At 47.1% G+C, this 17,389-nt stretch overlaps 1 protein-coding gene across 1 annotated transcript in view; it reads right to left on the bottom strand.

Moving 5' to 3' along the window:
* The window catches only part of Fam189a1 (family with sequence similarity 189 member A1), a 404,848-nt gene that overhangs the window by 24,758 nt on the left and 362,701 nt on the right, over positions 1-17,389 (bottom strand). The window contains exons 5-6 of the mRNA XM_041651130.1: positions 9,311-9,418; positions 60-220 (exon numbers count right to left, since the gene is read on the bottom strand). Coding sequence (XP_041507064.1) covers positions 60-220; positions 9,311-9,418 — 269 coding nt within the window. The remainder of the gene's footprint in view (positions 1-59; positions 221-9,310; positions 9,419-17,389) is intronic.

Raw genomic sequence — 17,389 nt, 5'->3', positions numbered from 1 at the left:
CTTCCTGTCGGTGGCTTCTCACGCATCATGGGACACAGGACACTGAGAGGAAGACTGACCTGTGGGCCTCCGCTGTGGGCGTACAGGTGTATTCTGGAGGGTAGTAGGGTGGAGGCGGGAGGGGGGCAATGAACTCATCGAAGTCTAGGGTCTGGTGGAGAATGGTGCCATGTGGAGTCACGCAGGCAGCACTGGCCGAGTGGGACCTCTGTGGGAAGAACTAGAGAGAGAGAGAGAAGCAGCGTTATCCCAGAGCTGGTGTGGCTGGCGGCTAAGGGAGCTAACTGCAAACACAATACCTATCACGGTTTAGGCTGCCAAGCCATGACTGTTAAACACACCCTGTACAGAGGATAGCTCTGACCTTGCTCTGCTCCACTTCCTGTACTGCTATGCAGGATGCCTCTGGGGTGTGTGTGTGTGTGTGTGTGTGTGTTAAAGAGCTGGGAAGTCTTTAATGCAGATTCTTACTGTGAACCTTCACTCCTATGACGCTGATGCCTTAACCCTGCAGTCAAAAGGACACTTGTCACTCGTCCTTTCACACAGCACCAGCAAGTCCCCATCACAGTGTGTACTGGGTACACGCCCTATACCTAAGTCCCTTCTCCAAGTCTTGCAAAGTGCTTCAGGCCTGCACTGTGAGCCCAGCCTGTCTCACACGCTTCCTTAAAGTTCACTATGGGCCCTATGAACACTAATATATAGGGATCCACACACTTTGTAGGACATTGCCCCCAAAGGTGAAGAAAGCCCACCTTGAGCTCCAGAATATTCTGTGGGGGCAACTATGAATACTGGGTGCTACTTAAAATTATCAAGGGAAACATATTTTAATAAAAACAAATGCTCTCTGCCTGCATTTCTGTTTCTAAAGTATTAACCAACACTTGTTTCTCTCTCCATTCTCGGGGCACTCCTACCAGTTCTACGGAAATGCCCGAGACACTGCTTCATCTATAGGCATAAAATGATCCACACTGTATGGGCCCCGGGGCCTTTCCCAGAGCGTGTCAGCAAGGTAAGAGAAAAGAGACAAACACCAAGAATCACAAGTGCACAGTTAAACACAGCAGCTTCGTTAGCAACTACAGCCCTCCAATCAGTGTGGGACAGGGCATCTGTCGAGCATCTGTGAGGCAGGTGAGATCTAACTGGGCTGAAGACGGGTGGGACTCCAGGCTCTAAAGCAGATGGCCAGCAAGTGATGTGTTTCAGAAGAAGGAAAAAAATGAGGGTCTGTCTGGTCAATTCTTAAGTCTGGGGATTTGCAGGAGCCATTGAGGATGTTGGAGTTGGGTGGCAGGGAACCACCTAGTGGTGGCAGGGATAGGGTGGGCTCATCCAGACAGGGGGACAAGCAGTTAGAGAATTTCTGCACTTGCAGGGCTGAGACCAAGGTTCAGAATATGGTCCAATGCAGTGAAATCAGTATGCTCTGGGCTGATGGCTACATCAGAATGAGGGACGCATGGACTCAGAAATGGCTACCGCCAGCCTTCCCAACACAGAGCACATTCCCTGCCCTTCCAGTTAGGCTGACTGGTTGCTGTTTCCCTAGTTGCTGGAAATTAGAGGGGAATTGCTGGCTGTGAGCTGGTTGGATGTATGCGGTCATCCTCTGCTTCAGAAGCTATTAATCCCTGTGCTTGCTGCTCGATAGCTAGATAGCTAGGCGGCGAGGGGAGGGCAGATGTTCTGGGGGTCCAGTGAGGAACTATTTTGAATTAGTCTCTATCAGAAATGAGAAGAACCAATTGTATACTCAAGCAAAACTCATGAAATGCAAAAGCATTCAACACCAGCAGCCTGACACAAGTTAGAAGACAGTGCCTCCTCTCTGAGCACAACTTTGTCTCTGCTGGGGACCGCTGCTTTCTTTCAGAAGTCGCCTTGGTCATGGAGTTCTAATCCCAGCAACAGAAAAGTAACAAATAATGCTGTCAGCCTGCCTGTGTTTTATCCCCCTGTTCTTTCCTGAATGGGGCACAATACATGCTCAGCCAACCATCAACGGAGTGGATGGATGGATGGATGGATGGATGGATGGACACCTTTCTGCTGCAGTGCCCTTGCTCTTCTGCCCCCGCAGAAGCAGCCAACGGAGCAGTGAAGGAGCAAGCTGCCCGGCCTCTGCTCCTGGCATGTGGGCTCCATCTTCTGTAGGAGCTATTTTTAGAGCAGCCCAGAAGAGCTCGTGCTGCTGGAAAATCTCTTGCCATCAAGACCTCTGTGCACTGAATCCCATCCACTTTCCGGCTGCCTTCCAACCAGTGCCAACCACCCCCTGCTCAGAACAAGGTCGGCTCAGCCACCCTCCACACCATACGTACTTTGTTTCCTCTTCCTGGCAACTTAACCCCTTCTCAGCTGGCAACCTGCCAGTCCTCCCTCCATGTTCGTGACTGGAAGGCCTGTCTGCCAGCCTGCACTCAGGATTCACGCTCTGGGGCCTCATGTCTACACCTTCATGGTCAGGTATAAAGCACAATTCTACAGCTCCTGGAGAGGGTAGAAACTCCTGTGTGGTTCTGTCTTCCCTGGGCAGTCGAAACCACACGGAGTCAGCAGCACAGCTGTGTGTGGAAACCGGCCGAGCTGCTTACACGTTCTCCCTCCCCACCAGGGTTTGTCACTCATACGATAGCAGTGTGCACCTGAGACTTTATGTCCTGTCTGTTATGGGAGGGGGGGCTTCTTCCAGGAACACCTGGAAGCGAGGGGCACTGAGAGCTGCCGTTACTTGACCCTGGGTAGCTTCCCAAGGCACACAACATGGAGCCCCTAAAATCTGGCTCAGCTCTTACAGTCTGGCTTCTGCAGTCTGGAAGAGACCATGAAGAGGTTAATGCACCTCAGACACTGAGCGGCCACTGAGACTCTCGTGACTTTGCACCTTAGTGACCTATTAATCTCAGCGTCCTGGTGTCACCAGGATTGTAACATGAAATGCCACCCCGTGTCACAGATCCACACAGCGGTGTCAGAAGGCTCAAATGAAGGCCTCTGTGATGGCCATTATCTCTCTTGTCTCTGTGCTTTATCTTCTGCGGGGGAACAGGATGGAGGGCAGGCTTGGGCAGCAAGGGTCTGGGTGCCTCTGCAAGGTTTGCCCGATGCCTGGCTCACTGCCTTCCCTGCCCCCAGCTTCCTCCCGGCATTCTGGCTCTTTGGGTGACTGTTAAACTCCTGGGGTGAGTCACGACTTTGAGTGTCCTGCACACCTTCCAGCTGCACGCTTGCTGTTATCAGGGCCTGTGCACACCCATCTGCACACCCAACTGGCTCTGCTTAGTGAGACACGTGAGCAGACGTGAGCAGATCGGGCGCTCGGATGGGATGACTGTGTAACAGCTGTGGCTGCTTCCGAGGCTAAGGTGGCAGCGAGGGACGTGGGGAGGAGAGTGATGCAGTGGAAAGGAGGGAAATGAGATTACATTTAAAAACAAAGCTAGAAACGACAGGAGAGGCACTTAGAAGGCAAAGCACCGTCTTCACCGTGCTGTGTCAATAAGCGGAACTGCATCACTGCACAGTTACTATTTCTGCGCATGTTAGAAGCGCTGGGCTTTAGCGGTTCCAACAATAGGAGTAACATTTGCCGTCTCATGCATTCATGATGTTAGTTCCAACTGCGGCTAATTATCCCCAATATGGATGCGTTCGAATTATAAGATGTGGGTACTTAGACTCCTAAAGCCCTTAGAGTACGGCTGAGTCCCGGCTGTGGTCATGACCTTGAGTTGCCTGTCTCCGTGAGCCAACTAGAGACCCGCCTGGTAACTCCTACAGTAAACCAAGGAGGCCACAGAGCAAATGGGTGAAATGTGTCAGCCCATGATACCAAGTTGGGGCTCTTCTGAAAAGTCAGTGTCACAGTTACATATGAGCCGCAGCAGAAATGGCTGGGGTTTCATCTGCTAACTCTCCAGGGTAAAGTGAACATGGCATTATGGCAGAATGAGTGCCCATGGATGGTTCATGGCTGCCTTCCCTGCATGGCTGCCCCTGAGGTGGTACTGGAGGATGCTCTCCTTTGACGTCAGGTAGGAGAACCAAGACAGGGTTGTGCCGGATAGCTTTATGTCACCTTGACACGAGTTAAAGTCACCTGAGGGGAGGGCTCCTCTATTGAAAAAATGCCTCCACAACTTTGGGCTGCAAGCAGGCCTGTAAGGCATTTTCTTAATTAGTGATTTATGGGGGAGGGCCCAGCCCATGGTGGGTGGTGTCATCCCTGGGCTGGTGGTCCTGGGTTCTGTAAGAAAGCAGGCCTAGCAAAGGCATGGGGAGCAAGCCAGTAAGCAGCACCCCTCCATGACCTCTGCATCAGCTCCTGCCTGCAGGTTCCTGCCCTGTCCTGTTCCTGTCCTGACTTCCTTCAGTGGCAGACTACATTATGGGAGTGCAAGCCAAACAAACCCTTTCCTCTTTGGCTTGCTTTCCGGTCATGGTGTTTTGTCACAGGGTTAGAAACCAGAGCTAAGACAAGGGCCCAGACTATGGTGCTAGGAATAGGCTTTACCCTCTCGGCCCACCATCCCTGTGTGGAGAGTTACTCAGGAAGGTATGTAAGTGTGGCAGCAGGAGCTGGGTGCGTGCATCAGGAGTGCCCCGCAGTGTTCTCTGAAAACAGCCTTGTGTGTGGTTATGAGGTATGGGCCAACGGGAGGTTGCACACATGCTGGTGGGGGCTGCTCGCCAGTAGCGACCTTGTCATGAATTCGTGCTTCTTAGAGGAGCTGTGGTTGTGGTATGAAACTTACCAAACATGTACAAGACCAGGAATTCAATCTCTAGTACCACACAGACACATATACACACACATGCACACACACACAGATATACACATATACACACTCATACAGTCACATAGACACACACACACACATAGATACACATTCATACAGTCACATAGACAGACACACACACACATGCACACATACATTCACACAGACACACACAGATACAAATACACACTCTCATACAGTCACATAGACACATACACATGCACACATACACACACACATAGATACACACTCATACAGTCACATAGACACAGACACACACTTCTCACTTTGAGAATCTCAAATAAAAATAACAGAAGAATGACTGGTCAGTAACATGAGCCACAACTGAGCTCAACAAATGGAAATGCAGCCAGAATTGAGATGTCAAAACAAGTTACAGTAACACTGAGGTCGTGGTGAGTGGCACGTCACAGAACTGTAGCAGAGATTTCGTAGGATCCAGTGGGATTATGCTTCAGACACTGACAAACTGATTCCGAAATTCACAGGGAACGACAAGGGGATGGAATTTTCACAACCAGCTTGAGAACAAAGGAAACTGGAGGAGTCTCACTCCCATTTTAAAAGGGACTATAAGGGGGCAAGCAAGGCTCTGTGGAATTGCTGTAAAGGTAGACACGAAGGCTGATGAAACAGAACTGAGAGGCTCTAGATAAACCCATCTGTGGTCAGCTGTTGACCACCAGTGACATGGAGCCAACTCCATGCCTTAATCTTTGCATTTCAACAAATGGTGCCAGGAACCACACAAAACTGGACCGCCCCCACAATGTACATTGCAACCAACTCAAGATGTTCCTCAACGCCAAACTCAGACTGCAAAACTCTCAGGAGGAATAATTTTATTTCCTTGGGAGACAGGATACCAAAAGCAGAAGCAGGAATGGAAAAAAGAGACACACTGGGCATCACTGAAACGAAAGTGTTATGGTTTGGGAGCTACCACCAAGGGTCAAGATGATCACCAGGACAGGCGAAAACACATGCACACCACACATCTGAGGAGAGACCTGTATATCCAGAGAACACAGAGAACTCCATGACTCAGCAAGAAGAGACAATTCCAGTTTTGAAAATGGGCAAAGTCGGTTTGTTCCTTCACAGAAGATCTATAAGTAGCCATTAGACACACAGGAAGAGAACCACCATCATTAATCACTGGAAAAGGCAAATCTAAACTACAATGGAACACCACCTCCCAACCACTAGGCTGGAGAAGGGGCAGGGACGAAAGGCACCTATTTTTATGCAGTTGTATGAGTTCTCAGATATGATGGGAACACGGAAGGATAGTTGCGAAGCTTTCGCGGTTGTCTCGTCCACGCGGGTTTCTTTATGTGCCGCTATGAGATTTAGCTTCGTCCAGTGATCACATATTATTCCTTTAATTAAATGACTGAATGAAATGAAGTAAAAGTCTGAAAAGAGATCTCAAAGCATCTCCTGAAATATCCTGGTTCCATTTTTTGGGATGTGTCCACAAACTTACAGGGTCAGCCCACTTCTTCTAGGGCCAGCCATACTCCACATGGCCACCCTGTGTCTAAAAAAAAAAAAAAAAAAAAAAAAAAAAAACAACACTTCTCTATATTATATGATCCATCCTCTCAGCAGTTCCGGCAGGATAGAAGGGCTCGAATACTTATAGCACTCTGAACAGCTCTTCCTTCTGCCCCTTCGCCCCACCATGCTGCTGGAGCGCACAGCTCAGTCTGACCAGGAGACCAGAATGCTGCCTGTGCCTCACCAGCAGGAAGCTCAGGTACTCCTGTTTCTGAGTCAGGAGGCTTCTTATGGCAGCTTGTTGTGGCTTAGATGTGGTCAGTCCTTCACTGTCCCTGTGTTGGAGGCTTGGTCCTCGGCGTGGTTCTTCTGAGGGGTGGCGAGGAACCTTTCCACAGGTGAGGCCTCCTGGGAAGGGTGGGGGTGGTGGGAGTGGAGTTGGGTGACTGGACACAAGGCCTTTGGAAGGAAGTAATGTCGGGCTTTTGTTCAGAGAGCTTGTTATGAAGTTCAAGCCTTATCTCAACTCTATCTTTTCCCATCGAGACACCATCCACCATGCTGTGACACAGGGGAGGAGGGGTCTTAATGAGTGCAGGCACCATGCTGTTTTGCCCCTTCTAAACAATGATTAGATAACCTCTTTATAGGAGTCTACCCTAGGGTATTTCCTTATAACAGAAAACTAAGACATAGCCTTTGTGTTTCTGTAATAATCTGCTTCCTCACAGCACACAACAGTTAGTAAAGTACAGTAAAGCGGTACTGCACTTGCAGTCAGTGCTGTGATGATGTCACTGCTGTGAGGTCATCATAGTGATGCCACAGCTGTGACGTCACTGGTGTGATGTCCAGTAACTGGCTGAAACTCCTACCATCTTGAAAAACGAAGGCAAAGCTGGGGACATGGCAAAGTGGTAGCGCTGTGCACAAGGATCCCAGCACCGCCAACAAAAATCAGTGAAGATCAGCAGGTTGTCCTGTGAGGCCCCTGTCATGGGTGAGGAAGCTACTGAACTTCAGGGATGTGCTCAGAGGCACCATACAGGCAGAGGCAGTGGGGCTCAGATGCAGCCATGCTTGACACACGACCTCAGGCCTACTTCTGCTCGACATCGCCACCAAGAAGGGCAGCGTGTACTTTGGCGTAATTGTAAATGTTTACATAGCTAGACTATGCCTTATTCTTCTTTAGCTGGCAATTTTCATTTTAGTGTTTAAAAGTGGGGGGAATACAAACTGCCATCGTCTACAGCCTTCAGTTCTGTTAGTTTGGCTGAATTGGTGTGATATTTACAGATCAATAGCAAAATCCACCGAGGTGGGTAGAGCCTTCTGGTATTTATATTTAACCTTTCCTTTAAACAGCAAGCTGGAGAAAATTGCCAACACAAGGCCTCCATGAATGAGGCCAAAAGTTCATCGGGCTGAATAACTGCTTAATTAGACACCTTCCAGAACACCACGACCTCTCGAGAAAGGTCAGCTCGCTATGACAGCTGCGTGGATGTATGGTGTGAGCACCAGGCTGCACGCCACATACAATTAGGACCAACGGAGGTGTAACATATTGGTAATGATGCTCTCTGGCCTTCTATCTTGATTAAAGGATGCGCCACTAAAAGGCAGCTGAGGAGGAAGATTTAAGAGAAAAGCCCACTATAGGGATAACCTGTCTTTAGTGAAATGCTTAAAACATTGGGTAGAGATCACAGCGGTCTTGTGGGTCAGGTTGAAAGACAAAGAGAGCTCGTGTGGCTTGTCCCAGCCAAACATTGTGGTTTTGGGAGGTGGGTCTAGTGGGAAGTACTTGGGTAAGAGGGCTCGACCCCACCTGAATGGATTAATGCTATCTAGAGGGAGTGATTTACTCTAATAAGCAGGGTTAGCTACCACTGGGGGAAGGGCTGTTAAAAAACAACAACAACAACAACAACAACAACAACAAAAGGTTAGCCCTTGTCCTTGTTCTGTCTCCCACATGCACCCACTTCCCTTCTGCCATTTGCCACGAGGTTTACACCAGAAGCCAACCGCATACAGTTGTGTAATCTTGGGGTCTTCACCTCCCAGAACTGGGTGCTAAGTAAACCTACTTTCTTTGTAAATTACTTCGTCTTGGCTATTCTGTTACAGTAAGAGGGAAAAAAAAAGCAGAGAAAGAGAGAGAGAGAGAGAGAGAGAGAGAGAGAGAGAGAGAGAGACAGAGAGAGAGAGACAGAGAGAGAGAAAGAGAGAGAGAACACAAATGGGAGGGAGGAAGGGAGAATGGGCACAAGAGTGACTATTACCCTTAGCACTAAAAACCAATACCCATTTCTTTTTATTATGAGTTTCAAAATAATGTATCGAACTCTAGGCTAGGCTGTGGTCCATTCATGCTGAGACCACAAAGAGCCATCATGACTTATGAAGTGTGCGTTTAGAGATGTTTATTAACAAGAACACAACCCTGCTCTGGCCTTACCACTCTCATGGGATCAGACGGTTTATTTTTTTTAAAGACTTTGACCATGACACCAGATGAGGGCCACTGGGCCCTAACCTCAGGGTTAATTAGCAAATTTCAAAAGGCAAGAACAGCAGTTTTTCAATTTGAGAATCATCTTCTAACAACTCCAAACTTCTTTTATTACAGAGAATTCTGAAGAATAAGGACAGGCCTTGCTCTGAAGTTCCCAGAGGGTGTCCAGCACGGCAGGATTTTAACTTAGTCAGGGACACATTCCAGGTGCTTGGAATCGGGGAGACTCTATCATAAACATGGAACTCTGCTGATGTCTGAAGTAAGGCCATGGCAGCGAAGATGCAGAATCACCCTCTTCAGGGTGCATCACAAGGTGACCAAGGATCTCTGAGCAGTCTGGACTGATAGAACCCATGGTTCTCTAATCAGAGACAGAGAACACATGCACACTGGACTCCAGCTGGTTGGAGGAGGGAGGGCTGGGCTGGCCACTCTGAGAGGGCCTGGGCAAGAGCGGGGTCTCACTCACCATCTGTAGGACATCAGCAGAGACCATCTGCATGCAGCACATGGCTGTGGCCAATGCGCACACGATGGTGGAGAGGACGTTGAGGGCACACACGCTGAAGAGAAGATCCTGAAAGAAGAAAGGAAGGAAAAGGGTCAGTTCTTCCTGGTCACTCAGATGCAGAATCCAGGGCACACAGTAAGCCCGGGGCAGCACCACATGAGCAGAATGCTCGTTTTGTATGTGGCTGTATTTTATTCACGCTCAAAATTAGCCTTTAAAATACACACATTTGTTTGTGTTTTTACTATGATGCTCAAACTGTCATTAATACTAAAAATACTAAAATAGGTCTTTAATAATTTTGGTAATTCTTAGGTAGTCTGTAAAATAGCTGAGAAAATATTGGGATGCTCATGTCAAGAAGGTGAGTAATTTTTATCAGTCACAAAGTGTAGCTCGACAATGATGAGTGTTTAATAAAATGTCGTTTTTAAATGACTTTTTTTGTGTTTATGGAACTGTAGATTCCCACGTAATTGTCAGAAATAATGCCAAGTTATCACGTGTACCCAGTGACAGCATCTCAGCTCATTATCCCAGCCAGGATACTGACAGCCCAGTCAAGACATGGAACACCCCACCACTGTGGCTCTCCCGTGTTGCCTCTTAAAAAAAGAAACTTCCCTCCCTCTGCCTGCTTCTCACTCCAAATACCTTCTGTCAACCACTAGCTTGCTCCTCAGTGCTTATTTCAAGAATGCTACATGAATAGAATCACAGAGCCTGTGACTATTTGCAATTGTTTCTCTTTTTCGTCTTCATTCCGCACAACTGTCTTATGATCCACCAAGGCTGCGGTATGCATTAACAGGCCATTCCTCTTTATTGGTGAGTAGTATTCCACTATATGGATGTACCACAATTGGTTTAACCTGGGAAATCTGCAACTTGGGACTACACGAATAAAGCATGCATATTTTGTGCAGGTGTTTATGCGAATGGAAGTCTTTATTTCTCTGTAGCAATTGTCCCAGACAACAATGGCTAGGTATAGTTATTGCATAGTTAGTTTTGCAAGGAACAGCGAACCATTTGACGTTCACGCCCATAATGCATGAGCAGTCCAGCTTCTCTGCAGCACTGCAAATGTTTTGTGTGGCTTCTAGCTTAGCCGTTCTGATGGGTCTGTGTGGATTTACTTTTCCAGCTCTATTTCCAATTTCCCTGATGTGTAAAGATGTCGAACGATTTCTTCTCGCTTGCTATTTGCCATCTGGTTCCTCTTTAGTAAAATGTCTTTCAGGTTTTGCTCATTTTCCCGTTGGCTGGTTTGCCCTTTCACTCCTGGCTTTTAAAAGTTCTTTATATCAGTTCTTTTCACGGGCACACGAGTTGCAGATTATTTTCTCAAACTGCAGCATGGCTTTCCAAGAACTTCCCATGGTGCCTGGGTTTGGGGTGCAATAACAAAAATGTCACCAGATGTGTGACAAGACATTTGTTTCCTACCTTGGGGGGGGGGGGGGCTAAGGGTATAGAGCAAGACGTTGTATCTTCTGGCTGTGGCTTTGCCTCATGGGAACGGGGCAGCAAGTTCTCTGGGTTCTCTAAGGACTTGAACCCATGGAGAACTCCACCTCAATGACATCATTTTGTATGGAGTCATGATGCTCTAATAATGTCATAGTAGGGTCAGGATTTTAGCATTTCAGCATAGGAATTTGGGGCGGAGGGGACGTCCAATCCATTGCCAGTTAGCTTTTCATAGAGCACAAATTTCCAAAATTCTCTCCCCTCCCTCCCTCTCCCTCCCTCCCTCCCTCCCTCCCTCCCTCCCTCCCTCTCCCCCTCCCTCCCTCCCCCCCTCCTCTTGCCATGCTTTGGGTGCCAAGTCTGTCTAGCTCTAAATACTTAAATATTTTCCCATGTTTTTTTCCCTAAACAATTTTAGAGTTTTGTTTACGTCCATGCCCATGGCTCATTTTGAGATAATTATTGGATAAGGTTTAAGCTGCAATTCATTTTTGTCCTTTTAATTTTAATTTCCGTATGCTCATTGTGAGTATATAGAAATGTTGTGTGTGTGTGTGTGTGTGTGTGTGTGAGTGTTTATGTGGTATATTGTGATCTTGAATTCATTAGTTCCAGTCATTTTAAAAAAGACACTTTGGCATTTTCTATGCAGAGAATTAAATTCTCTGCAGATGTTGTTTCTCTGCACTTCACATGCTGCTACCCACTTGCCTTGCCTTAGAGCACTAGCTGGGACTCTGACCCATGGGAGTTGCAAGACTAATGAGATGACAAAAGCAGACACCTTCACCTTGTTCTCCATTGTAGAGGGTCTACTCCATGGCATTGCTCTCCATCTTAGAGGGTCTACCCATGGCATTGTTCTGTCTTGGGGGTCTGCTTCATGTCATGGTTCTTTATCTTAGAGGGTCTGTTTCATGGTATTTAACTGTCCAAAGGCAATTCATTCTTCTTTGGGACATTCATAATGAAATGCCATAAATATTATTTACAAAAATCCTATTTTTACAAAAAAAAAAAAAAAAAAACGGGGCTGGAGAGATGGCTCAGAGGTTAAGAGCACTGGTTGCTCTTCCAGAGGTCCTGAACTCAATTTCCAGCAGCTACATGGTGGCTCACAACCATCTATAATTCAATCTGGTGCCTTCTTCTGGCATGCGGGCAGCACACTGCATACATAATAAATAAATCTTTAAAAAAATGACCCCAAAGATTCACAAAATTGACCAATGATCCATCACCCAACTCTAGCTTTTTTGAATAGACAAAACACTATACACATCCCAAAAGTTACCGGTAAAGATTCTCTTCACAGAAGAACAACAGTATTCAGGTTAGATACAGTGATCTATCAAAGGGTGAGCATCTCCGAGAGGAAATAAAAGATGATTCTCTCTGTGACTGACATTGTGCATGCATGCAGGTGTCCGTGTCCATCTGACTGTCTAGTCCACCACAATTTCCAGGGCTTGTCCCTGTAGTCATGAACCAGTGTCTTTAATTCTAGAACACCTTCTAGGAAGGCTGTCACTGCAGAAGTCACTGTCTACTCCCTTCCCTTGGAACCTTGAGGCCAACTTGCGAGATAGAAAAGGGGTGTGATTCTGACAATATTCTGGAGTGTAAATTTAGCTCATGGCATTTCATGGTTCTCAAGGTTGGATAGTCCAGTGTAAGTGGAGCCAGAGGAAGGAGTCTGGGCTTACCATCTAAGCAGTGCTCAGTCTGTGGCTAATGGCTCCCACTGTCATCCCCGCCATGGCGACACCTCTAAACAATGTGAGAATCCAAGTCTGCCCAGCCCTGTGAGCCCAGGCTCAGTGTCTCTAATCCTTTCTGGTAGCCCTGTTCCTGGCCTCTAGTAGTTTCTTTCCCAGCATATGATAACAGTGTTCAACAGAATACCCAAGGGACACCCTTCACAGACCCCATAGGAACCACAAGTCCTTTACTGCATCCCCATACATTTTGCCAATTTGGTGGTTGCTTCAAGCAGGAGGTAAATCTCGTCCCTGGCTACGCCATCTTGGGAAGAGGCTTTGGGTGGCATTTTTGTTTTGGATTATGGTATAGCTGAGCAGGCCATAAAGTTACTACGGCCACTCCATATGCCCCTTCTGCTCCTCAAGCCACTAAAGAAGGAACAGGGTGGGAGTTTGAACATGGAACAGAACACTTACACAGTTCTAGAGAGAGGATAAGGAGCTCCAGCTGTGTTTTTAACTCATTACCAATGAAATTACCAATGAAAATGTGTGATGTTGGAGTGGCAACAAGAGCTTCATTTAAAATGACGGAGAAAGTAATTTGAAGGCTATAGCATAGAACCTGAGCTTTCACAGGGCTCCAAAGTTTGGAAACACTGAAGAGACTGGTGATATGCTGTTGTAGAGGGGCGTGAGCCACAGCCCACAGATATATGGGGACGGTGTCTGAGCCGGACTTCAGAGCCCAAGTCAATACAGTGTGGCCATGTTTTGTGGATGAGTAGGGGGATAATAAATGAGGATGAAGAGATGACAGGAGGTCATCCTTGTTAGTGTAACCTGGGACACCAGCCCCAGGGTCAGGGGGTGATGGGAGATGTCCATTTCAAACAAGTATCATCTGGGACACGGGATGTACCATTCCACAGACAAGCTAGAGAGTGGTTGGCAAAGCAGATCTGTAGCTCATGATGGTGTCCAGATCTGGAGGAGCAGAGTTGGAGCTGTCCCATGACCTTGACCTTGAGAATGTTCCTCAATGTGTCCAGTGGCCTATATTTACTCCTATTTCTAGATCCATCACACTTCAGGGGTCAGGGTACCCCAACCAGTGCCCTGAAGGAGACGCATGTCTGCAATGAGATCACCATTTTTACCTTATGGGGACATTAGAGAACATTATACCGGACTCTTCATTATATATTTTACATGCGTCTAAGGGTAATTCCAAATTATAACTAAAAGAGTGATCCCCATCAATGCAGCATAGCTAGAAATAGATTGAAAACTGGGAAGTTCGACTTCAGTGACCACATGTCCCACTGTCACTGAGATGGATGCCCTGAAAGTATCACTAATTTCGCATCCACTTCCACCAGCCTTAAAACCTCTCCCGAACACACACCCTGAGGCGAGCGCTGCTTTATGTCTTGTGAGATGTGTTTATTTGAAACACATTCCAGAATGACTTCTTTCCCACCGCTCCCCCAGTTGCTTCTCTAACAACACAATGCTGGAATTGGGTTTAAATGTTGCTTTACAATCCCTTTCTGGTTTAAATGACACCTTCACCGCCACGGCAGCTTCCTCAGGGCATCACCGCGAATGCTAGAGTTCAGTCTGTAAAATCCCTGTCCACGGTCAGTGGAAATGCAAGCATGGAGACAGCGCGTCTGTCAGTGCTGATCACGAAGCTGGCCGCTAGACACTTGCCACCACTACCTCCCAGGTTACTAATCTAATTCTTAAGAAACTCCCTCACAGAACACTTCGGGCAGAGAACAAAAACAAGAGGGAAAAAGTTGTAGATACTCAGGCAAATCTACACATGATGAAGTCTCCAAAGAACTTCTGCACTCCCAGTAAATCTTCCAGCACAATTACTAGAGATGGGTGTCAGCAGCGACAACTCACAGATGCCTCCACATCAGGAAACTTGCAGTCCAGGGCTTTGATACCTTTGCCTTCTGGAAATGTCCTTGTGCAGATGACAAGCCCCTACAACCCTTTCCGTGCATCCATTTACCAGGTTTTTCTCTTTTGACATGTTTTCCTTCTGTCAGCTGAGGCATCCCGCTGGGTAGCCTAGCACATGAAACAGGAGGTGGAGGATCATGGATATCTGATGTAACCGAATGTGGAGTGGGGTTGGGCTTTGCCTGGCTTGTCATTTTAGATACCTACGCCCTGTATTGTTTCTATCCTGGACATGTCTGACACTAGCTATGTTTTCCTCTCCTACCCGATATTTATTTATCTGTGTGGGGAGGCAGTCAGCCACGAGTGTGGGCACACCTCCAAGTTCCTTCCGATCCAGATCTTAACTGCTCTCTCCGTGCAGCTCACTTCCCTGGGCTGAGTTTGCAATAAGCAATTCTGGAGAAAGAGGAAAGAGATGACATGTGCCCCCAAAGTGTATATTTACTATGTAGGCATGGACTCCCCAAGTTCCACATTCCTCGTCCGTCACCAAGCTTGCTGTGTGCACAGGCCTCCAGACTGGGGACTTTGACTGAGGGCAGATCAGTCCCTCTGGACAGTGCTTCTGTTGGGAACATTCAGACTCCCTGTCTCTGAACCAGGACTCTCCTGTCTTCTGTCAGAGAGATAGCAGCAACCAAGAACAGGCGATGTCCCCAGTTAGTTCCTTGGGCAGCTGAGGATAGGGAACCTGAAATGACCCTATCCTACAGCAATACTGATGAATATCTTGCATATCACCATAGAACCTTCATCTGGTGACGGATGGAGATAGAGACAGAGACCCACACTGGAGCACTGGACTGAGCTCCCAAGGTCCCAATGAGGAGCAGAAGGAGGGAGAACATGAGCAAGGAAGTCAGGACCACAAGGGGTGCACCCACTCACTGAGACAGTGGGGCTGATCTATTGGGAGCTCACCAAGGCCAGCTGGACTGTGACTGAAAAAGCATGGGATAAAACTGGACTCTCTGAACATGGCGAACAATGAGGGCTGATGAGAAGCCAAGGACAATGGCACGGAGTTTTGACCCTACTGCATGTACTGGCTTTGTGGGAGCCTAGCCAGTTTGGATGTTCACCTTCCTAGACATGGACGGAGTGGGGAGGACCTTGGACTTTCCACAGGGTAGGGAACCCTGACTGCTCTTTGGACTGGAGAGGGTGGGGGGGAGGAGTGGGGGGAGGGAGAGAAGGGCAGGAGGAGGGGGAGGGAAATGGGAGGCTGGGAGGAGGCGGAAACTTTTTTTTTTCTTTCTCAATAAAAAATTAAAAAAAAAAAAAGAACAGGCTGGTTTGTTAGTTTAAAAGGAGATAAAGTCATAGACCCTATGGGAGAAATAGAGAACATTCCAACTTCCATCTGGAAGGGTAGCAAGACCAGAGACCACGTCTTCCACCACTGTAGATGGCAGAATGGCGTGTTCATAAACATTCATTTGAAAATGTATAAGCTACCTCATTGTACTCTTTTGAATTTTAAGTTCAGACTTGAAGGAAACAATGTATTTAATTCTCATATTTCTAATCACACAGAGAAAAAATTAATTTAACCTTTCTATAAAGTAATGCAGAAAGTGTCTCAGTAAAACAAGACACACAAAACAACTCTTTCGTTTCTGGTAAAATAATCAATGTGTGTGCATATGTATACGGTGACTTTCATTTCCCACATTTTTTCCCAGTGAATTTTACAATCACGAAGCAGATACCGAGCCACGTAATTTGCTTCTGTAGAAGGCCATGGTTGGATCCTGGATAGCCTAAGTTCAGATCCTAGGAAAGGGGCTAAAACTAGGCTGCCCTATAAAGAAGGTGAGTGACATTTTCTTACAGAACTTAAAAAGAAAGAAACCAGTAATGGCAATCACGGCAGTGTGGCACAGGCCAGCCCACTATCTGTGAAGCTCCTATCCACAGATTCAGTCACCTGTGGATGGAAAAAAAAAACACAGGGGAAAATGGCTCTACAGTGAACATGTACAGATTTAAATTTATTTGTAATTATTATAGGGGTGTGAGAAGGCAACTTTGGGGAGCCAATTCTCTCCTTCCCCTGTGAGCTCTAGAGATGAATTCGGGCTGTCAGACTTGCATGGCCAGCACTTTCCCCCACTACACCATCTCATCTACCCCATGTGCAGACTGTACTTCCTGTCATTAGTCTTTAAACGATATAGTAGGATAATCATTTGCATAGTGTTTCCGTTGCTAGGTACCATGAGACTTGTACAGGACACACACGGACACTGTATATTTTCTCTAAGGCACTTGAGCATCTTCAGATATATCCTGCAGATACCAAAGGATGAGGGTGTGGCAGAGGGAGAGAGAGGAAATAAAGACATATTTAGCGGAAAAGAATGCAAAGAAATATTAGAGCTCGGTCTGTGACTAACACGGCAAAAATAGATTTTGATGGAAAGAATGAATTAGCCAGTAACCCCAAGATAAATCACTGCTTATACAACATGCATGAAAAGATGAATAAGGTGAATGGGAAAGGAAAGTTAACACATAAGCATACCATTATGCTTAGACAACAGCAATGGACTTCCTAAACAAAAACAAACCTCACAGAAACGACAAAAGCAAATAGCCGATAAAAATCCATCCGCAGACACGAGTAGCGGTTCTCAGGAGAAGAATGGAATGGTGGACAAGTATCTGAGAAGCTCACCATGGATAGCCAGCTGGCTCAGGGGGCAAATGTGCTTGCGGCCTGACCTGAGTTTGATCCCTCAGACCTAGGTGGTGGGCGAGAATTGATTCCCTACACGCTGTCCTTTGACCTCCATACATGCACCAGCCATCCATGACGCACATATGAGCGTAAATACACACACACACACACACACACACACACACACACACACAC

Source organism: Microtus oregoni, unplaced genomic scaffold (assembly GCF_018167655.1).
Source record: "Microtus oregoni isolate MIOR12 unplaced genomic scaffold, Mior012 000000F_ref0000247, whole genome shotgun sequence".
Classification (NCBI taxonomy): Eukaryota; Metazoa; Chordata; class Mammalia; order Rodentia; family Cricetidae; genus Microtus; species Microtus oregoni.
The sequence above is the reverse complement of the archived record's forward strand: the minus strand, read 5'-3'. Positions and strand labels throughout refer to the sequence as shown.